Genomic DNA, 24,474 nt, shown 5'->3' on the forward strand with positions numbered 1-24,474 from the left:
GCCACCCACCAACCCTCAGTAAACAAGACACAGTTGATGATAACAATGATGATTGATGATGATAATAGTTTATCACATAGGGCTATGATGACATTAAGAAAGTTTATGAACTTCTAAGTATTTGTTTTACAGGGGAAGGTCACAAAAGACAAGATTTGCCAGATTTCTTCAGAGGATGTCTGCTTTATACTTTGAGATTTGTAGTTTAGAGTATGATGTAGATGGTGATCATGTTCCATGGGAAACCCAATTTTTCCCTCCCTTAGTCTAGATGACTAAGCTAAATAATGAACGTCATTTCAAAATAATACCTAAATGCAGTCTCTTGTTCCCACACATTATTTGATGTGCTATAAGCCACATAGTTGACATCTAACAAGTTTAAAAAGCAAACATAAATGTCAGACAAAGTGGAGGGATTGTATATCAATGGCTTCATATACCTAAGTGTTTCTCACTCTTAGCAATTTTAAGAAACATGGACTTCAACTCCCAGAATCCCCCAGCCAGAAGGAATTAAAATCCACATACTTCAAAATTGCCAAGGTTGAGAAATGCTAATCTTTCCCTTCTAGTGTACTGAAGCCAAAGCTTAAAAGTAATTCAAAATCTACACAGAATTACATCTATGCAGATTCTCTGTGATTTTGAGAATTCAGCTTTATATGCGCAGCTTGGTGGTACCTGCCCAACGTTTGCAAATCTTAGAAACTTAAATTGAACAGCAAATGCTGTTGTATCCTTCTTATTCAACGTTGCAAAAGTGAAGATACAGCTAACGGAGCAGGTTTGGAAGGCCTGATGTTATTTGTCATGTGGCAATGGAAGGCCAAGGCACAGAGGTGTTGTGAAAAAATGCCTGACCATAGAAATGCTAATGTTGGAGGGAGGAAGTATGCTTGGACAGTGAATTGGACTGATGGTTTCTAGCATTTGCCCACCCCACCCCCCAGGAGGAGAAGGCAACAGGAAATGGCTAAAGAGCAGGGGCTCAGACAGAAGGATAAGGTGAAGGGGGGGTATTTGGCGAATAAATAAAAGGAGCAATTTGCGGGAAGTAAATTTAATAGAGGGTGGCATGAAATTGATTTTCAGTAGAACTCAAGGAAAGAGGGAGACAACCTTTTCATTCTTCTTTTTTAAAAAAAATCCTTACAAATGTAGATATAATATGCACAGTATAGCTTCATATACAGAGGTCAGAAAATCCTGGTCCTATCAATCTGAAAATTCTGATCTTCTCTATTTAAGGGGAACAAAGAATAAAATTTAAACTGTAGATCACAGACAGCTACCCACTGCTGATCTGTTTCACATAAGGAATTTGAATTTTAAGTGCCCTGTTAAGAATGAATAATTCACTTTCTCTCATATTTTTATCTGATTAAACATGAGAAACCTTTTTTGACACCATTTAATTTAAATATACAATATGGACATTATTAATTTTATATTATTACTGATTATATTTATTACGGCCACTCACTTTAGAGGGCTTGCAGTATTCAGAAATGCATGCATATATATTTGAGTGTGAGCGTGCTGGTGTTTGATAAGCATATGACATGGTTTATTTATTTTTCCCCAAAGGGATCTAAAATGCAAAGTTGAAAAAGAAAGCACTAAGCGGGAGCTACTGTCCAGTCAATCCCACCTCAATGAAACCCTCTGTATCCACTGTCTGCAACCCTTTAAGTTTCTATTAAACAGCAAACGCCAGTGCTTGGACTGTCACTTGTACATATGCAAAAGCTGCAGCCAGTACAACAAAAAGGAGCAAGGTTGGATGTGTGATCCATGCCGCCTAGTTAGGTAAGTGGGCTAGACAAGAGTTTTGTCATCTCCTCTCTTTATTATGTTTCTGACTGGACATTAAACAGTAACATTCTTAAGCTTTTTAATTTCTCATGTGAAGTATCGCTTTCATGACTTAGCACATCTTACAAAGAATATTGTGTTTAGTTTGGTTAGTTTTTGTTCATTTGAATCTACCTCCTGTTAGTAATACCCTAGATCTAGAACTGAAAACAAGTCATGATGAGAGATAAATGATGTAACCTGCATGGTGATGGGTTACAAACCATACCCTTTTATCCTTGTGGCCCAATGCTGAATGCAACTATTTAAATTTATGTCATGCTGTTACAAAGTATGTTTGTTATCTCTTCTCTCTGTGGACATCTATGAGAGTAGAAACTAGAGGAAGGAATGGATTGTGGGTGGGGGGAAGAGAAAGATGCTAATACTGACTTTTTTCATTATTAAAAGAAGGAGACAAACTATAATCCAGAGGGCATAACACATGATATGCTGAAAGATAGTGATTCCTGCAAAGATGACAATAAATTCAGACACCCTTTCTTTCTTTCTTTCTTTCTTTCTTTCTTTCTTTCTTTCTTTCTTTCTTTCTTTCTTTCTTTCTTTCTTCCTTCCTTCCTTCCTTCCTTCCTTCCTTCCTTCCTTCCTTCCTTCCTTCCTTCCTTCCCCATATACTCATCTCTATCAGCTTGAAGCTGCTTTCTTTCAAATTCTTAGAATTCGAGAATTTGATCCACTTTCCAGATTGGCAAATATTTAAGACTATGTTAAAAAAATGTTTAAAAAGATATTATAATGCAGTATTTTTAAAAGTTAAATTTGCAAAAATAAGAGCTGTGCTTTGTCTTTGGTCTTTTAAAATGCTAAAGCAATAAAGGTGTAAACTTTAAAAACCTATTTTTCATGGATTTTCCACTGTTGCTTATGGCCATTACTTCTCTTTTACCTGCATTTTCTGTTATAGCAGAAAAAAGCAGCCATTTTTTGTTTCTTACTTCCTTGATCATCAAAAATTAACAACACTAAGTAACTAGTCAGATTTACCCTAATTCCTACAGCAACATCATTGCCATGATAGTCCTTAATTGATGAGGATTATTCATATGATCTGTATAGAAACACACAGATAATATGAATAATCCTCGTCAGTTAAGGACTATTCCATATGTAAAGAGTCACCAAATGTGGGACATTGTTTAGAACTTTTTGGAACAATGGCTCCTACTTTCTGACACAATACCACATTATCTTATTTCAAAACTAAAGGCAATTCTCTTTACTTAGAATAATTTTGAGAAAATAAAGCCTTATGCTAGCATTATTCATACACAGGTAACTAATGCATTGAATTAAAAATACTTAATATTGATACATGTTTATTGAGCCAAAATTGTGAAGAAAACTGAGTAACTGGTTCTTTAAAGAGGTTTCTCTTCACATGAGAACAGTCAACATGTGAATGTTATATATATATATATATATATATATATATATATATATATATATATATATATATATATATATATATTTCAAATGTTAACTATTTAGATTACCTTGCTAGGCCCCAAACATGGGGCAAATCTTTATTTGATACAATTTTCAGTTGTATTATTCTTAGAGGCAAATAACACTGCCTTGTATGCAATCAGCCCAGGTTCGAATCTCAGAAGGGTATAGCTGGCTGAGGACGACTAAGGAGTCAGAAATGCATCTCAGTTTCCCTTTAATTCTTTGTTAGTAATTTACACACACACACACACACACACACACACACACACACACACACACACACATATATATATATATATATATATATATATATATATATATATATATATATATATATATATATATATATATATATCATATCACCATCTCCCCTATAAGAAAATTCTGGGTGGCTTACAGGTTATGTTGGTGTTAGAACAGCAGAGCCCTGGTTTTTCTATCTAGATGATTATCCTGAATAGGAGTAATGTATCAACAGTGCTCAGATTTATTAGTTATATTTAAAAGCATTATCATTTTATCAGTCTTCCTCACTGAAACCAGTGGGAATATTTTAACTGAATGAAGAATACATCCTGGCTAACGTGTATACTGTCTCTCATCTCTTGGGCAGGACTGTCAAAACTGGATCCTTGGAATGGTATTATGAACATGTCAGAACTCGTTTCAAGCATTTTGGAAGTGCTAAGGTGATTCGATCTCTCTATGCAAGGATGTCGCATGGACAGAAAACGAAATCTACTTTGCTTGGTATGAGCAATGGTCTTAGTAAGATCTTCTCAGTAACTTTCTTTAGAAAGCTTGGAAGATTCTACAAACCACTGGATACTGAGTTAAATAGCACATCACTGTAATTATCTCTGAATAACTGCAGTCTATTTCCACATATTACATTACTCTCAGGCCAAAGAATGTGGTTTTCCAGCTGGTTTGATCCCCATCAACTTTGTTTTAGAAAGTTAATCACCACTGGGAAATGGTTTGGAAAAAGTGAATTGGAATGAGTAACTGGATAGTTATTTCATTCAAAAACTTAGGGATATCCATTTGAAAGTAAAAAAGACCCATTTTTCTAAAGATAATAATATGAAAAATTTGAAAGAATAAGTTGTTTGTAAGAGTGAAGTGTTTGACTTTTATATTTTCCAGCATCCAAATTTGGTATTACGTGCCAGGAGAGGTAATGATAATATATGGAGAGATAATGTAGTAATTATTATATAATGTAACTTTCTTGATTGCATAAAATAAAGCTTTGTGACACAGTCACATTGCCTCCAATATAGTAATTGAGAGTGTCTGTGAGCTTCCAGTGTTGGCTCTTACCTGTCCATTTGATTAGAAAAACTAGGAACATTCTGTTCTAAAGAATCATTGATTTCTACCATCCTTTTTTCGCAATGACCACAGAATACTCACCAGAAATAATACAACTGAAAATTGTATCAAAAATATATTTGATTAATAAGCAGGAGTTTCTAATCAACAACATTGCAAACCATAAGAAGTTATCATTATTATGGTATGCTGTTTTCTTGAAGTGAAATACTTCTGTTGTAAATATAGTAGTCCTGTGTATGGTACTTCAGTTGCCAAGGGAAGAAAATGCTTCAGAGAATATAGCAGTGCTTATATAGCTCCATCGTAGAAGCTGCACAGTCCCAGGGAACTGTATCTTAATATTTAAGAAACTTAAGATAGGTCTGTACATTTGAGAGCATATTTTTCCTTGAATCCAAAGTATTGCACAGCCCAATTGATAATACATATGTTTTTAGAACTATGGTATGGTTTTAGAACTTTATAGATTTAGAACTGGAAATGTCACATTGTTTTACAGTTAATCAGGGTTTAAACTGAGTGATAGGGTGGTAGGGATATGACACTGTTAGAAAGCAACCTAGTATTACGGAATTGGATTTTATTCTTCATATAATGTACTTCATATTATATACTTAAAAAATATCTGCTTCTGAAAATGCCTTAAGGATTTGTACCCTTTTTTTGTTTAAGTAGCCACAAAAGAATTGTCATATATCTGTGTACAAGCATTTATGGAACTTTGCTTGTGGTTATTTTCTTTCCAGTTATGGCTCTTTGGATCCAACTCAGAATTCCATTCTCTTAGTCAGAACGCATTGACTTTCTGCTGGTTTCTTGGGACCCATTAACTTCCAGTCTCTTTCCTTTAACACAGTCTTTAGCATGGCTAGAGTTTTTTCAAAGCTACATATTTGTGTTTAGTGAACATCCTATTTCTTGTTTGGTGCTTGCTTGTTGTACTCACCACCTTTCATGCCACAAATAAGCTTCATGAACATTCTGATAGTTTTCAGATACCATTTATTTTACTATATGTAGTTTTATATATTTATGATCTTAGAAACTCTAAAATGAATTAGAACAAAAATATAAAAAGAGTAGAATCTAAATTCATGATTTGGCAATACCAGTCCTAAGGAAATAAAAATGTCACAAAAAATAAGCAGTTTTTAGAATCCATCAGTATGGAACTGTAGAAAAAAAATAAAAAGTATGATCTGGAAATTGCAGATATGAAATACTGCATCTTTTGAAGAGGGGGGCATACATATTTTACTAACTGAATAACAAACCAATAACTAAATATTACTAAATAAAATAAATGAGACCCAGTTTGGAGTAGTGGTTAAGGTATCAGGCTAGAAACCAGGAGACCGTGAGTTGTAGACCCGCCTTAGGCATAAAGCCAGCTGGGTGACCTTGGGATAGCCATTTTCTCTTTGCCCTCAGATGCAGGCAGTGGCAAACAACTACCAAAAAACCTTGCCAAGGGACTTGACCTGGCAGCTTCTGACAGTGGGATACAATTGAACAGAAGGGTGGGGGGGGGAACCCTACAGACTCAGCCAGGTTTGAAGTTGAGACAGAATATGAAAACCCATATACAAGCATAAGGCTGGTTAAACTGACCCTCTTCCGTTGTCCTGTATCTTCTCCCTCTTTTAGTATCTGTATTAACAAGGATCAGCATTTAGGTCTGATAAGATGCTGTATTCTCATTTACTTGAATGCAGGTAGAACACTGTTATGGTCAAGGTCAGAAAGATGTATACATTCACTTCCTTTCTATATGGGTGAAATTGGTGAAATCACTCCTGCCTTATCGTAGCCATAAGGCAGGAGTGTTGGGAAATTATACTACAGTCTGAATGAAAATTTAGCTGCACTCCACCTTGACAACAAATATTTAGGGAGAGAGAGAGAGACTTAGAAATCTTGAGGAAATTCAGCTAAAATTCAACAAGGTATTCTGATTTGGATTAGATTTACAGCTGTATCCTTTATGACACAGTTCTTAAAAATGACTTCACAATAATTTTATATAACAAACCTGGTGTCATAGCCAAGCCTTAATCATAATCATAATAGTAAAGTTGGAAGGGGCCTTGGAGGTCATCTAGTCCAACCCCCTGCTCAGGCAGGAAACCCTATACCATTTCAGACAAATGGCTGTCCAGTCTCTTCTTAAAAACTTCCAGTGTTGGAGCATTCACCACTTCTGGAGGCAGGTTGTTCCACTGGTTAATTGTTCTAACTGTCAGGAAGTTTCTCCTTAGTCCTTGACTAGTTTCCATCCATTGCTTCTTGTCCTGCTTTCAGGTGCTTTGGAGAATAGCTTGGCTCCCTCTTCTTTGTGGAAGCCCCTGAGATATTGGAACACTGCTATCATGTCACCCCTATTTCTTCTTTTCTTTAGACTAGCCAAACCCAAGTCCTGCAGCCATTCTTCATATGTTTTAGTCTCCAAGCCTTTGATCATCTTAGTTGCTTTTCTCTGATTTTTTTCCAAACTCTCAACATCTTTTTTGTGATATGGTGACCAAAAGTGGCTGCAGTATTCCAGGTATGGTCTTACTAGGCTTTTATAAAGCTGTACTAATATCTCGCATCATCTTGATTCTATGACTTGATTCTTGATTCTATATAACCCAGGATTGTATTGGCAGCCATTCCTTATAAGGCCTTAAAGGCCTTGAACATTAACAGTGGTGAAGGAAACCATAATTTGGAGGGAAAATATTCCATAAGGTGGGCATCAAGCCCTGCTTCCTGGCATCATCAGATGTATGTCCCTCACAGATTCAAGTTTCAAAAACTCAGATATTCTGTCCTTTTGTCATTCTGATAATTTATTGGGTACATTATATTTGTGCTAACTCAGCTTTGAGTAAGACTGTCACAATTACATGAGAGTGTGTAGGAAGGTCACTCTTATTCTTGCACACATTTCATGGTGCAGGGACAATCAATGGAATACAAGGATGTCCCTATCACATTCCAAGTGTGCATAACTTAGTATTGTTAACTATTTAATGCTGTGTACGCCATTTCACAGATACGCAAAAGGGCTGCTATTTTCTATTGCTTTTTGTTGATTAGCTATGAACTCTGATAAATGTAATTAGACTTTGACCCTACATCATGTTTACTATAAAGTCTGATTTAAAATAGCATAATTTCTTTTATGTGTGGCAGAGTACATAGCTTGCCAGATGTCACCAGTAAGTAGCTTTTTTTCATAGTAATTTACAAATTTAATACAGTGCTGTCCTTTTGAAAGAATCTTGAAAATGGAGTCTCTTAATATTCCAAATTTCAGATATTGAGTACATACTGTACGCAGGAATTCATCCATCAAAACAAAACAAAAATCCAAAAATCATACAAATGTGCATCAGATGTTAATGTCCTGAGCAGAAGTGGGACAAAACTGTAACATTGCGTTTGAGTTGATGATTTATATGGACACATCTGTTCAATTTTTTTTTGCATGATACAGAAGTGGTTTGCCATTGGTTACTTCCAAGATGTTTGTTCAGTAGCTTGCTAATGCAAAACAGGACTTTACAGCTTTGGGGAACTCCCGAAAGGGAAACAGTGCTCTTTTAAGAAAATAGCTTCTGCCAGGAAGGGAGGTAACCGTTTGAAAATTGAGCCAAAGGGCCATTCCTTTCACAGCATCTGAAGTACTGATTCCTTGACTGAGATTGTTCCATACCTTTGTTCCTAATTTCTTAATTGTGTCATCGTAAACATGTTGTTTAAGCTATTATCGTACCATTTCCTATTGGTTCTGAGATCTGATTTGTATTTTAAATAGTCTTGTTTTATTTTTAATTGTTTCATTTTCCTTGCAGTTTAGTTCAGCAAATGATTCACTTCATTTTTCTCCCTTTTTTCCCCATTCAAGTTTTCATCTCATTTCCCCATCATATTATTTGAGAATCAGTTCCGTTTCTTGGAGATCCTTTACTTTAGCCACAAATTTACTCATGGATCTGAAATTGGCTACAATGGTTTTTTAGTATGGTTGAAAAAGTCTTTTAAATTCTGTCCTCAAACAACCTGGGTACAGAAACTTTCTGTTAAAACAATCAAAAGTCATAGAAGTATAGCTTAAAATTCCTAAACATGTTTCAATGAATCTTGGCAGGCTGCATTCCCTCATGCATTTTAATGTGTCTGAAAAAAGTCCAAGTCTGTTATAAGATAAAATGTAGAATTGTTTATATTGTTCCATACTTGCCAAGGGAACAAAATACAGCCCAATTTCTGAATCTCATTTTGGATTTGGCTAATGTTTCAAAGTAGGTAGACTGACTCCAACTGAGCCCTAGTCAAATTGAGGCAAACCTCTGAATGAAATCCTGTGGTCTGTTGTGGATCTGCAATTAATTCACCATACTTGGTCAGGAAATTACAGATACAATCACCTTGAGGAATGTCCTGTTTATTTCTGATAAAAGTCCAACAATTAACATAATTAATTTTAGGTGATAAGGTGCAACACTATATTTTAACATACTTACAGTCCATAGAGTCAGTCTGTAATATAACCAGTGGCTATGAATATCATATATCAACAGCAGCATTATGAGATGAACGGGCCTCTTTGTTGGTAGTGTTTAAGGAATACCCACAAGAAGTGGTACAACCAAGAAGGCCTTCTGATTATCCCAGCAGTCTGACTAATCTACAGTGGGAGAAAATGGCATCCCAGGTGCCCTGCCTTCCAAGTTACTTACATTTGTCAGCCTAACTAACCAACAGCAAGGACAAGTTCCTTCAACAGTGTCTTTATATGAGAATATTTTTCACTAGCTGTTGCTAGCAGGGCAGTTGTAAGAAGGGCATTCATGGACCAGATTACAGTAAACGAGAAATGAAGTTACCATTGGGAATGAATATACAGCAATATCAATTTCTAAATCAGTGAAATGAGGTTGGCAGCAATTGAACCTGACATCTTCTGGAATGTAAAATGTGGTCTGTAACTGAGCTGTAGCCCCTCTCCAGTTGCATGATAGGTATGTAATCAGTATGTTTGTTTGCATACATGCATGTGTCTTTCTTATCCAGGTGATTATCACCTGTACAGGAAGAGTGAGGAAGAGGAAACAAGTGATGATGTGGATGGAGCAGAATCTGAGTCTTATGCCAGGGTAAGGATAATTCATGTAACTTTTTTTCCATGCATGTTTTACATAATGTGGAATTTCTATTAAATCATATTGCCCTTTCTTTTCCTCACTGCGTCCCCTCCTCTGAATTTATCTTGAGGAAAGATGCATCTTTCTGACACAAATTTCTTTTGGTTTTGAACAGTCAAAACAAAAGTCCTAGTGAATTTGATACATTTCCAGAAATGTGTTCATTTATGTCTGAATTCTCAAGGAAGGACTCTTTTCCACTGTCTTCTTTCAATATATGTTTTGATTTCTCAGTCTAACCTATAATCCTGATATTCCCAGTTGAGATGAGATCAACCAGGTGTAATCTGCAGAGGCCTGATGAAAATGAGGAGTATCTTGGCTGTCTATACAGAAGGCACTACAGTACATCTACAGTACTAAAATATAAAGAAAATAATTTAAACATTTTGCCATTCCACAACTGCTGAGACTAAGTGTGCAAAAGTATGGTCATATTATTAAATTACTGATCTCTTAACTGAATCTTTGTACCTAATCACAATAGGGTGGCCTCTCCCAGATAAATGAGTTATAAATTTGAAGATAAATCAGTGAGAGTATACTGCATTAATGCTGTTGTTCTGAAATCCCCTTGTCCTTTAGAGTCACTTTTCATTACAGCAACGCTAATTTTAAAAATGGTTCTTTCAAAGTTGGCTAGAAGGTAAGAAAACATAAACATTGTTGGTTTGCACAAGATATTTAAGAGAGGATTTTAAGAAATAAATTATATTTAAAAGATATTTAATAATATTGCTTCCCCCCAGCTGATATATTTATTAGTGTCACAGAGAAATTAATGTGAATTTTTATGTGCCAAAAACCAAGAAATCTGGAACTGTCATAGCAAAATGAGATAGTCAGAACAATCCACTAGATGAGAGATACTCTGCTAGCTAAAGTAAGCAAATGAAGTTTTTTAATGGGAATACCTACCTCTGAGACCCCATCAGGTGACAATCCTGTAAGGACATGTCCTTGAAGAAAGTAACCATATTTGATCTGTTTAGATAGGCAGATGAATACAGAAAATGGCAGTCTGAACCCACATAAGGGCCTTAACAGTGATTACCAGTACCACAAATCAACAAGTGTTCAGTGAAGCTCCCAGAGTAGTGGGTCATTTGAATCCAGACCACTGCATTCTGCACCAAATATAACTTCCATATGTTTCTCAAAGGCAGCTACATCTATAGCTTGTTAAAGTAGCTAAGTAGGAGGTGACTGGGGCATGAGTGACTGACTGTAAGCGGGCCATCTGGATATAGGAAAGGTTGCAATTGGATATAGAAGAAGTATCCACAAGATGTGCAGAAGCCTTTCTAGCTATGAGTGCTACTATCATACAGTAAATACCAGAAGGGATGTTATCTTTTATTAAAAGTCATGTGAAATGTAATATTTTGTGATCTTCTGATGCAGTGAAATTTTAAATCTTTTACTTTTTTGTGCTTCCTAAGATGCGCAAGAAAAAGCGCCTGCTTTCTGTACATTCCTTTGATTTTGAAACCGACTCAGAATATTCTTCCCAATCTCGCCGTCAATCTGTCCAGCTTTCTCCATGTCCTGGGAAAGAAGGCTTTCAGGTATTAGGGTTCTGTTGCTGATTGTGGTGTGAGTCTATCATCCTTTTTTCTTCTTTCAGTTTCTTTTCTACTCAATGAACTTTGTTAACCCAATGTGTAGCCTAAGAGTTTTCAGTGTGAGAAATGTATTCAAACTAAGGCTGTTGAAAATCTATGAGATGCCTGGGGCTCTTGGCTTTTTTCGGGGAAAAAATCAAAATGTTCCATGTACTCAGCAATGTGAGTCTCTCAGCAGAAACTATATCTTTGCAGCACCTCCTGGATTGACTATCTGATCTCATAACCTGGGCAAAAAAGCTTTTTAGATTCTTTCATAATGTGAGAACATAGCTTGGGTTTGTAGTTGCTTACTTCAAAGTTTGGCATCTTGGATCAGTTCAGTTTTGCTGCATTTTCAGAAGGTAGGTAGAGTTGGGTTGAATTTTTGTCAAATATTAAGAAATGTGGCTTGAGTACCAACTTTCAGCTTTAATGTAGTCTTTACCCATTTCAGTGACTTTGACCAGGTTCTACCATGTCTATATGCCATGAAAATGTGTACATATGTTTTTGGCACACAGGGCTTATTATACCACAGCTGATTAAAGCTAGATGGTAATGCTCTTAGATTAAGAAGTTGTTGGAAAAGAACAATTGTAATTGTGCAAATGAGAGAATATGTAGCCTACTTATTAATACCAACAGATGATGATTCTTCTTAGAGCACTGAAGATTTTCCAAATGGTGAGGAAGCCTCCATGCAGAAGGACTCCATGGTAGCAGAAGCAGACTTGGCTGCAGTCTTCCATCATATCTTGCAAGAACAAGGGAAGCACACAGTTCTTCCAGAACAGGAATTCAGTACGGAAGTCCAGTTTATAGACAACTCACATATCAAAAACCTGGAAACAATCCCCAAAGCTGGTAGGTACTTCCAGCATTAGAGGCAATCTTAAATTGCCAGTGTTAGAGGCAGTGTTTACCTAACGATGTATCTTGCATTTTCAGGACAGTTCAAACTTTCAGAAATGTATCCCGTTTTGTTTACATGCAGAGATTTTATATTTCTTTCATAATTCACCGAAAGACAGCCCATCATTAACAGTTTTCTCACAGTCTTTCAAGCAAATTAAAAACTGGCATATAATTGACTACTTAAAGTTTTAAAATTGCAGGTATTTTTATATTGGAATTTATTCTCTGTTATGTCAGAACAATTGACCAAAACCGTAGAGAGAAGGTATTTTTTCAAGATTCAGAATGATTTGTGTGATGGAATTCAGCAATAGCAAATAGAAGGATGAAATAAAAAGGGTGAAATAAACATAGAAAAAAAATACAAATACATCTATTCATATACATATATATGAGAAAACATTTGTTTTCAAAATTACAATTAAAAGCGATCCATTTAATTACCAGGTTGACTGAGAGTAATTTATGAAAGAGAAATAAATGAACTACCAACAACCATTAAATGCAGCTCTCCATGTCATAACAAATATTATTGCTCATTTTCTTTTTGGCCCAGCCTATTGTCCAGGGTTGTGGTTGCAGGGACAGATAGGAAGAGGGAATGTTATATATGCCACATTGAATTCCTGAAAATAATTTTTAAAAATTAATGTGTTCCAATTAAAAAAATGTGGCTGTTCTGTTTGCAAAGAAGGAGTACAAATCCTTCCCAGGCCAAGAGACATTTGCTTTTTTGCACTTTTAGCTTTATTCAGGGACTGCAGATTTTCAGAAATGATGAGCTTATTATCACTTCTTTTCCTGTCAACTATTCTGCAACTTGCAGGAAAGCTGTCTGTTGTTGGGAAAACTCTCTTCCCTAGTTTTCAAGATTTGTATTAGGCTTTCCTGCTGAAGACTGCCTCAGTCAGCCCATTGTGCTTTTAACTGGACATGGGAAATGGATGCCTGAATCCAGATGCATGACAAAGGCAGATGGTGAAAAATAATCACTTTGATGTACCTCATCATAGAACAGGGCAGAAATATTTTCTTATTTTCCCACTGCTGACTACATTGCAGAGTTTTAGGGTATTACATTTTCTATATAATAGGTACAATCTAGTTATGTTTCAAGTCTTTGCTGCGTCAGAGGGCTCAGTGTTTTACCGATACTATAAATATCTAGGAAATGAAATTATCAGAAACCAAGTTATCCCTAATGTTGTTTCTCTTAACAAGGTGACAAACACTGGAAAGTGCATGAGCAGTGATCAGCCATCTGCTTTTCCTCCGGTTACAAATAATGCCTTTTTAAATTTGCTATAGGTTTTCTTAACCTACAGGTGATTTGGATGACTGAGATGCTGAAAACTATTTACAAACCTGGATTAGGGAATAAAGGGGCAAAGTTCCAGAACCTCCAACTTTCTAACAAAAGCTTTCCAGTTTAGCTACAGGGAAAAATTCATGAGATTACTCATATCAAGGTAAAGTATTTGGAGACCCTGGCCCAAACAGATCGCTTCGACATTCCTGTCTCCTATCATAGGATATTTGAGAAGTATAACAGGGAAGGAAGAAGCTACAGCTCAAAGAATAGGTTTTACATGCTGAATACTCAATAAAAGTCAGTATCATATATTGAAAGTATCCTTAAGACTGGAACCCAAAATATAATAATAACAACAACAACAATATAACTTGATAGGTAGACAAAAATGCCAAATCCAGTCTGAACATCTGTCTGATTGTGCGATGATAATAATATAATAATAATAACAATAACAACAACAACAGTAAAGGCGGCCTTACTAGGAACTGCTTCCATCTTGTGACGATATCTGTAATACCATCAAACATCCACATCTGCCTATCCCAGGTCCTTTGTAAGGACTCGATAGATAGACAAAAATGCCAAATCCAATCTGAACATCTGGCTGACTGTGCGATGATCAATAATAATAATAATAATAATAATAATAATAATAATAATAATAATAATAATAATAATAAATAACTTTATTGTCACTTTGAATGTACACCAATTGGCATACATCAAAATGAAATTTCATTGCATACAGCTCTCAAAGGACCACCACCTCCGATATACTCTCCTTGTTTGTGGTCAGCTCAAGTTTCAGATCGACCATTTTAATCTATAGGGAGCGAACGATGGCAAACAGGACAGATGGAAATGGAGCTCCATGTGGATTAGCCTTCAAATTAGCTTGTATTCCTACACGACAATCTCGCCTCGTTTCCTTTTTCTGATCCTGACTCTTCCACCTTTTTCTTAAAGAGGCCTTGCTTCTTTTCACCCCTGGAGCACGCTGCTGCCTCCACCAACTCCTCCAGAAGCCTCTCTCTCTTCCTCTGGGCCTGCTGACAGCCTCATCCAGCTCCTTCTCTCCATAAGCCCTGGGACCTCTCCTCCTCTGCCTCCATCATGCCCTTATTTGCATAATATTTCAAGGTGCATGCTTTCAAACATGCAAATAAATCACCACAGAGCCCCACACAAATAGAACTAAGCAGAAATAAGCATTCAGAATTCTGCATCAAGTTTATGGGCATAGAAATTAGGTGGGGGATTATTCCTAATTTCTTCTGGGAAAGAAGTTATTGAACACAAGATTCTAATAGTGGTAAAATATCGCTGCTGTTGAAACTTTTACAATTTCTTCCATTTGAATTTCATTTAAGCATGGGAATCTAGGGAGCTTTCAGGCAAATAAGAGATGATTGTACAGTAAAAGACAAGATATTCACACACACAAATAACACATCCTGACCACCTTATAATTAAATAACAACCCCAGATTCTACCCAGGAACATTTATCTAAAAGTATTTTTTTCCTCAAAAATATTTCTGAAGCATACTCTTTCATCATACAAACCATAAGAATTGGTAGGAAAAATGCAGTGTTTCATTTTTACTATTCCAGGGTGCAACTCCCCTTCCCCACTTTTTCATATCTTTTGTAATATCCATGATAAGACTCTTTTTTTATTTATTAAATTTTCTTGTGGCCCATGTCACTGCAAGATGTCTCTGGGTGGCTTACAATAAACAATAAAATGATACATACATGCATGCATAGTAGTAATACAAATTTAATTATGATTAAAATTATGGTAAAAAGATGAGGGAGGAAACAGTGCACATGATACATGATACTCCCCCATTGGGGCTTCAAGAAAGAAAATCTTCATCAGTAATGTACTTGTTGCTTTGGAACCTATTGTTATGCCAGATTTGGGGCTGGGGCTGTTTTAAATACAAACTCTTCCTTTATTCAGCCAACACTTAAAAATAATCTAATTACCATGTGCTCTTTTAAAAATTATAATATGAAACTAGCTACAGATCAAGGAAGTAGATCTTTCTCTGTCTCTCGAATTCATTTCTATTACCCAATGCTGCCATCCATCTGTGCATCAACACTTAATTTAGAATTTGCAGGATGGATACAAACAATGAGAACAAGTAGATGCCAGGAGGTCAATACATATTGAAAAAGATTTATTAAGGAATTGTCCCTGATCAGCATTAAAGACCATTAGAGCATCAGATGAATACAACCCCAAACAGCCAGGTAAACCCAAAGGGCATGATTCACAAGCTGGGAAAAAGTAATAAATCTTACAGCCTTCACACACACACACACACAGACTGCTCTTTGGAATCCTGATTTTAGTTCTGGGATAACTAATTGTGGAATTTGTGTACACACTGGAGAGATTACAAGAAAGTAAGCAAACCCACAATAGAGAACATACTGTACATTGAAAAGAAAACCTTAGTGTCAATTGTTGGCTTAGCTTATAGGCAAGCTTTAACCCTTGAGCAACTAGGAAGCAAAAGAAAGTCTTTAGAGTGAAACTGATTAAGGTCTTGCCAGTTTCAGATAACAGGGCCAGCTGAGAGAAGGTGTTAATTAATGAAGGTCACAGAGTTGAGCTTGTTAACCCACTCTTAGCACCTTTTAAGGCTGGGAACAAAAGCAGTTTAAGAGATAGCTTATTTAAGCAATCTTTGCAAGGGGAAAAATTCTGCAAAGGTGGGGAGGAAAAAATATGGGCCAGGTCGTCAGGCATAGGCCATCCAGTAAATTCAGATCTCCAGTCGTACAGGTTTAATCACTCCCTTACAGGAAATAGTCTTGCAAATTTTACATTGCCTTTATTAATTGTACTCCAATTAAAATTGATAGCTCAAAACATATTTCTCTCAATCTTAGTATCTGTAAAGGGTAAAAACATTTCTTCTAACTTGCTTAATGTTTGCAGAGAGTTTTTTTTTTCTTTTGGTGCCTTAAAGCCGCTGTTGACTCGTGGCAATTGCCCAGGCCAAGTACCTGCTGTTTACTTGGCAAGATTTTTGGACGTGGTTTGCCTTTGCCTCCTTCCCAGGTTTGAGGGAGAGGGACTGGCCTGAATTCATTCAACTGGCTTTCTATTTCATAGGCATATAATTTTTTCTTAATTTGCACCATGGTTTGAGTTGTTCCTGTTGAAAAAAGAACCTAAATCTTGAAGGATTTACAATACCAGTTCAAGAATATTTTAAATTTCATGCAAGCCCTAGAATACCATAAAATGCTTTCCCTGGTTTCTGTCAGTGGTCTTCATTCCCCTTTTTTGCCTCAAATTCTTCTGAAAACAGAAAATGTTACTGGTGAATCAGGTAATCACCGTATTTTCCAGTGTATAAGATAACTGGGCGTATAAGACGAACCCCTACATTTCCTGTTAAATTATAGGGTTTGGGCTATACTCGCCGTATAAGACTACCCCTCTTCCAATGCACACCAAATAAAAATTTAAAAACATCAGATTTGATTTTAATATGGTAATTTTCCCCTTCATGGATTACTGCCTTGTTGTGGCGAAGGGGCTTGCGTAATTCAATGAAGCTATGAGCTATGCCGTGCAGGGCCACCCAAGACGGACAGGTCATAGCCGAGAGTTCTGACAAAACGTGATCCACTGGAGAAGGAAATGGCAAACCACTCCAGTATCTTTGCCATGAAAACCTATGGACAGTACCAAAAGGCAAAACGATATGACGCTGGAAGATGAGCCCCTCAGGTCGGAAGGCGTCCAATATGCTACTGGGGAAGAGCAGAGGGCTAGTACTAGTAGCACCAGAAAGAATGAAGCAACTGGACCAAAGCTGAAAGGACACTCAGCTGTGGATATGTCTGGTGGTGAAAGGAAAGTCCGATGCTGTAAAGATTTTTTCTCCATAGGAACCTGGAATGTAAGATCCATGAATCAAGGAAAGCTGGACGTGGTCAAACAAGAGATGACAAGACTAAACATCAACATCTTAGGTATCAGCAAACTAAAATGGACAGGAATGGGTGAATTTAATTCAGATGACCATCAGGTATACTACTGCGGGCAAGAATCCCTCAGAAGAAATGGAGTAGCCTTCATAGTCAATAAAAAAGTAGGAAAAGCAATACTGGGATACAATCCTCAAAATGACAGAATGATCTCAGTTCGAATCCAAGGCAAACCATTCAATATCACAGTAGTCCAAGTCTATGCCCCAACCACCGGTGCTGAAGAGGATGAAATTGACCGGTTCTATGAAGCCCTACAGCACCTTATAGAACTAACACCCCAAAATGATGTCCTTATCATCATGGGGGATTGGAATGCTAAAGTAGGAAGCCAAAAGATAACTGGAATAACAGGCAAGTTTGGCCTTGGAGTACAAAATGAAGCAGGGCACAGGCTGATAGAATTTTGTCAAGAGAATAAGATGGTCATAGCGAACACTCTTTTCCAACAACCCAAGAGACGGCTTTACACATGGACATCACCAGACGGTCAACACAGAAATCAGATTGACTATATGCTCTGCAGCCAAAGATGGAGAAGCTCTATACAGTCAGTAAAAACAAGACCAGGAGCTGACTGTGGCTCAGACCATGAGCTTCTCCTTGCAAAGTTTAGGCTTAAATTAAAGAAAGTAGGGAAAAGCGCTAGGCCAGTCAGGTATGAATTAAATCATATCCCTGTTGAATATACTGTAGAGGTGACAAATAGATTTAAAGAATTAGATCTGATAGACAGAGTGCCTGAAGAACTATGGACAGAGGTTTGCAACATTGTACAACAGGTAGCAACCAAAACCATCCCAAAGAAAAAGAAATGCAAGAAAGCAAAATGGCTGTCTGAGGAAGCTTTGCAAATAGCTGAGGAAAGGAGGGAAGTGAAAGGCAAGGGAGAAAAAGAAAGATATGTCCAATTAAATGCAGACTTCCAAAGAATAGCTAGAAGAGATAAGAATGCCTTCTTAAATGAACAATGCAAAGAAATAGAAGAAAACAATAGAATAGGGAGGACCAGAGATCTTTTCAAGAAAATTGGAGAGATGAAAGCCAGACATCCTAGAATGTGAAGTGAAGTGGGCCTTAGAAAAGCTGAGCAACAACAAAGCTAGTGGAGGTGACAGTATTCCAGCTGAGCTATTCAAAATCTTAAAAGATGATGCAGTAAAAATGCTACACTCAATTTGCCAGCAAATTTGGAAAACTCAACAGTGGCCACAGGATTGGAAAAGATCAGTTTACATTCCAATTCCAAAGAAAGGCAGTGCCAAAGAATTTTCAAACTATCGCACCATTGCACTCATTTCTCATGCTAGTAAAGTTATGCTTAAAATTCTACAAGCTAGACTCCAGCAGTATGTGGATCGAGAACTCCCAGAAGTACAGGCAGGATTTCGAAGAGGCAGAGGAACTAGAGATCAAATTGCTAACATACGCTGGATCATGGAGAAAGCTAGAGAGTTCCAGAAAAACATCTACTTCTGCTTCATTGACTATGCTAAAGCCTTTGATTGTGTGGATCATAACAAACTGTGGCAAGTCCTTAAAGAGATGGGCATACCATACCATCTTATTTGTCTCTTGAGAAACCTATATGCGGGCCAAGAAGCAACAGTGAGAACTGGACAAGGAACCACTGATTGGTTCAAAATTGGGAAAGGAGTCCGGAAAGGCTGTATACTGTCGCCTTGCCTATTTAACTTATATGCAGAGCACATCATGAGAAAGGCAGGGTTAGAGGAATCAAAAGTTGGAATTAAGATTGTCGGAAGAAACATCAACAACCTAAGATATGCAGATGATACCACTCTAATGGCAGAAAGTGAAGAGGAACAAAAGAGCCTCTTGTTGCGAGTGAAGAAGGAGAGTGCAAAACTTGGGTTGAAACTAAACATTAAGAAAACCAAGATCATGGCATCCGGTCCTCTCAATTCCTGGCAAATAGATGGGGAAGAAATGGAGGTAGCGACAGATTTTATTTTCCTGGGCTCCAAGATCACTGCAGATGGGGACTGTAGCCAAGAAATTAAAAGACGCTTGCTCCTTGGGAGGAAAGCCATGGCAAATCTAGACAGCACACTAAAAAGCAGAGACATCACCCTGTCAACAAAAGTGCGTATAGTCAAGGCTATGGTCTTCCCAGTTGCAATGTATGGCAGTGAAAGCTGGACCATAAGAAAGGCTCAGCGCCAAAGAATTGAGGCCTTTGAACTATGGTGCTGGAGAAGACTCCTGCGAGTCCCTTGGACTGCAAGGCAATCAAACCGGTCAGTCCTAGAGGAGATCAGTCCTGACTGCTCTTTAGAAGGCCAGATCCTGAAACTAAAACTCAAATACTTTGGCCACCTAATGAGAAGGAAGGACTCACTGGAGAAGAGCCTAATGCTGGGAAAGATTGAGGGCAATAGAAGAAGGGGACGACAGAGAATGAGGTGGCTGGATGGAGTCACTGAAGCAGTAGGCGTGAGCTTAAATGGACTCCAGAAGATGGTAGAGGACAGGAAGGCCTGGAGGAACATTGTCCATAGGGTCGCGATGGGTCGGACACGACTTCGCAACTAACAACAACAAAAAATGGTAATTTTAATTCAAATGCTTATGACATGCAGGTACTTAGTAGGAAAACTGTCACTTATAAACATAAGGCTGTTTGTCATTAAACATGTAAACATAAAACAGTGCAAGTGGATTAAACTTAATAATAATAATAATAATAATAATAATAATAATAATAATAATAATAATAATAATAATAATAATAATTTGGAAGGGACCTTGGAGGTTGTCTAGTCCAACCCCCTGCTAAGGCAGGAAACCCTATACCATTTCAGACAAATGGCTGTCCAGTCTCTTCTTAAAAACCTCCAGTGTTGGAGCATTCACCACTTCTGGAGGCAGGTTGTTCCACTGGTTAGTTGTTCTAACTGTCAGGAAGTTTCTCCTTAGTTCTAGGTTGCTTCTCTCCTTGACTAGTTTCCATCCATTGCTTCTTGTCCTGCTTTCAGGTGCTTTGGAGAATAGCTTGGCTCCCTCTTTATGTGGCAGCCCCTGAGATATTGGATCACTGCTATCATGTCACCCCTCACCCTTCTCTTCGTTAAAATACACATACCCAATTCCAGCAACCGTTTCCTATTTTCCTAATTCACTTTTTCACTTTTCCTAATTCACTCTAAAGCTTTCCCTGCGCAGAGCCTTAAGTAACACCAGCTGCCTGCAATTAGTGCAGGTTCGCATCCCACCAGGCTCAAGGTTGACTCAGTCTTCCATCCTTCTGAGGTAGGTAAAATGAGGACTCAGATTGTTGGGAGCAATAAGCTGACTTTGTAATAATGTTGCTTGTGTGGGGGGGTGAAAGCTCTAATAAGCAGGCATATACATAGAATGAAGGCTATTGCTAAGCACATTGATTTGTGCTTTAAATTGTAAGCCGCCCTGAGTCTTCGGAGAAGGGCGAGATATAAATGGGATTTTTTTAAAAAAAGACCAAATGGGAGATCCGCTCCAGGTTTTCCAGCCAGCCCACCCAGTTCCTGAGTCAAATGTGACTTTAGAGCTAAGCAGCTGCTCTGGCTGCGGCATTCTCCACCTGCCTTTCAAGTTGGGATAGACTACAGCTGCTCTTCAACTTTAGAAGGAAAGATGGCCAGACCCCAGCCTCTAAAAAATCACAGACTGCAGCTTCTTCTCCAATTGGTCCCGCTTTCCCTGCAGAGACTAAATGGGAGATCCGCTCCAGGTTTTCCAGACAGCCCTGTTCCTAAAGTTCCAGCACCCGGCGTATAAGACGACCCCTGACTTTTGAGAAGATTTTTATGGGTTAAAAAGTCGTCTTATATGCCGGAAACTACGGTAATGAATTGTCCAATCCTCTTCTGTTCCCAAAGACAGTCCATGGAATGTGCAGCCCCAGCTCCAGTGCTCAGCTAAGGTGGATACTTCTGATGAAGATGAAAAAGGGGCTCAAGAAACTTTCATCTATCAGCCAGTGCACACAAAACACAGGAGCCGAGCATCCTCACAGGAAAATGTAAATCTCTCTGGAAATCAGGTAAATTAGATATTGGGTAACTTTTACGTTTACATCCCAGATTTTTCTATTTTGGAGAGTTTGTTATAGGAACTATAGTAAGACTCAAAAGGACACCAAGGTGAAGAAAATAGGGAATAGTAGAACAAAACAATTACAGATAGCAGATAGTCCTCAAGTTAAAACCACAATTGGGATCCAGTATTTCCATTGATAAACAAGGTGGTTGTTAAGGTGAGTTGTGTCCAGTTTTATTCTCTTATTTGCCACAAAGCAAAGCTGATGATAATGTTTTAGTGACTGGAAATGGGAAAGATTTAAGGAACCCTAGTTAAAGATGAAAGTTGTTGTTGTTAGTTGCGAAGTCGTGTCCGACCCATCGCGACCCTATGGACAATGTTCCTCCAGGCCTTCCTGTCCTCTACCATCTTCTGGAGTCCATTTAAGCTCACGCCTACTGCTTCAGTGACTCCATCCAGCCACCTCATTCTCTGTCGTCCCCTTCTTCTATTGCCCTCAATCTTTCCCAGCATTAGGCTCTTCTCCAGTGAGTCCTTCCTTCTCATTAGGTGGCCAAAGTATTTGAGTTTTAGCTTCAGGATGTGGCCTTCTAAAGAGCAGTCAGGGTTGATCTCCTCTAGGACTGACCGGTTTGATCGCCTTGCAGTCCAAGGGACTCGCAGGAGTCTTCTCCAGCACCATAGTTCAAAGGCTTCAATTCTTTGGCGCTCAGCCTTTCTTATGGTCCAGCTTTCACTGCCATACATTGCAACTGGGAAGACCATAGCCTTGACTATACGCACTTTTGTTGACAGGGTGATGTCTCTGCTTTTTAGTGTGCTGTCTAGATTTGCCATGGCTTTCCTCCAAAGGAGCAAGCGTCTTTTAATTTCTTGGCTACAGTCCCCATCTGCAGTGATCTTGGAGCCCAGGAAAATAAAATCTGTCACTACCTCCATTTCTTCCCCATCTATTTGCCAGGAATTGAGAGGGCCAGATGCCATGATCTTGGTTTTCTTAATGTTTAGTTTCAACCCAAGTTTTGCACTCTCCTTCTTCACCCGTAACAAGAGGCTCTTTAGTTCCTCTTCACTTTCTGCCATTAGAGTGGTATCATCTGCATATCTTAGGTTGTTGATGTTTCTTCCGGCAATCTTAATTCCAAATTTTGATTCATCTAGCCCTGCCTTTCTCATGATGTGCTCTGCATATAAGTTAAATAGGCAAGGCGACAGTATACAGCCTTGCCGGACTCCTTTCCCAATTTTGAACCAATCAGTGGTTCCGTGTCCAGTTCTCACTGTTGCTTCTTGGCTCACATATAGGTTTCTCAAGAGACAAATAAGATGGTCTGGTATGCCCATCTCTTTAAGAACTTGCCACAGTTTGTTATGATCCACACAATCAAAGGCTTTAGCATAGTCAATGAAGCAGAAGTAAATGTTTTTCTGGAACTCTCTAGCTTTCTCCATGATCCAGCGTATGTTAGCAATTTGATCTCTAGTTCCTCTGCCTCTTCGAAATCCTGCCTGTACTTCTGGTAGTTCTCGATCCACATACTGCTGGAGCCAAGCTTGTAGGATTTTAAGCATAACTTTACTAGCATGAGAAATGAGTGCAATGGTGCGATAGTTTGAACATTCTTTGGCACTGCCTTTCTTTGGAATTGGAATGTAAACTGATCTTTTCCAATCCTGTGGCCACTGTTGAGTTTTCCAAATTTGCTGGCAAATTGAGTGTAGCACTTTTACTGCATCGTCTTTTAAGATTTTGAATAGTTCAGCTGGAATACTGTTACCTCCACTAGCTTTGTTGTTGCTCAACTTTTCTAAGGCCCACTTCACTTCACATTCTAGGATGTCTGGCTCGAGGTCAGTGACCACCTCATTGTGATTATCAGGGACGTTAAGCTCATTCTTGTATAGTTCTTCTGTGTAATTTTGCCACCTCTTCTTAATCTCTTCTGCCTCTGTTAGGTTCCTGCCATTTTGGTCCTTTATCATGCCCATTTTTGCATGAAACGTTCCCTTCATCTCTCCAATTTTCTTGAAAAGATCTCTGGTCCTCCCTATTCTATTGTTTTCTTCTATTACTTTGCATTGTTCATTTAAGAAGGCATTCTTATCTCTTCTAGCTATTCTTTGGAATTCTGCATTTAATTGGGCATATCTTTCTTTTTCTCCCTTGCCTTTCGCTTCCCTCCTTTCCTCAGCTATTTGCAAAGCTTCCTCAGACAGCCATTTTGCTTTCTTGCATTTCTTTTTCTTTGGGATGGTTTTGGTTGCTACCTGTTGTACAATGTTGCAAACCTCTGTCCATAGTTCTTCAGGCACTCTGTCTATCAGATCTAATTCTTTAAATCTATTTGTCACCTCTACAGTATATTCAACAGGGATATGATTTAATTCATACCTGACTGGCCTAGCGCTTTTCCCTACTTTCTTTAATTTAAGCCTAAACTTTGCAAGGAGAAGCTCATGGTCTGAGCCACAGTCAGCTCCTGGTCTTGTTTTTACTGACTGTATAGAGCTTCTCCATCTTTGGCTGCAGAGCATATAGTCAATCTGATTTCTGTGTTGACCGTCTGGTGATGTCCATGTGTAAAGCCGTCTCTTGGGTTGTTGGAAAAGAGTGTTCGCTATGACCATCTTATTCTCTTGACAAAATTCTATCAGCCTGTGCCCTGCTTCATTTTGTACTCCAAGGCCAAACTTGCCTGTTATTCCAGTTATCT

At 38.0% G+C, this 24,474-nt stretch overlaps 1 protein-coding gene across 1 annotated transcript in view; it reads left to right on the plus strand.

The window, feature by feature from the left end:
- MLPH (melanophilin) overlaps positions 1–24,474 on the plus strand; it is a 97,276-nt gene that overhangs the window by 25,457 nt on the left and 47,345 nt on the right. The window contains exons 3-9 of the mRNA XM_083350863.1: positions 1,591–1,812; positions 3,941–4,095; positions 7,848–7,871; positions 9,730–9,812; positions 11,303–11,428; positions 12,130–12,335; positions 21,602–21,761. Coding sequence (XP_083206989.1) covers positions 1,591–1,812; positions 3,941–4,095; positions 7,848–7,871; positions 9,730–9,812; positions 11,303–11,428; positions 12,130–12,335; positions 21,602–21,761 — 976 coding nt within the window. The remainder of the gene's footprint in view (positions 1–1,590; positions 1,813–3,940; positions 4,096–7,847; positions 7,872–9,729; positions 9,813–11,302; positions 11,429–12,129; positions 12,336–21,601; positions 21,762–24,474) is intronic.

This window comes from Vipera ursinii, assembly GCF_947247035.1.
Source record: "Vipera ursinii genome assembly, chromosome: 1".
NCBI classification, from domain to species: domain Eukaryota; kingdom Metazoa; phylum Chordata; class Lepidosauria; order Squamata; family Viperidae; genus Vipera; species Vipera ursinii.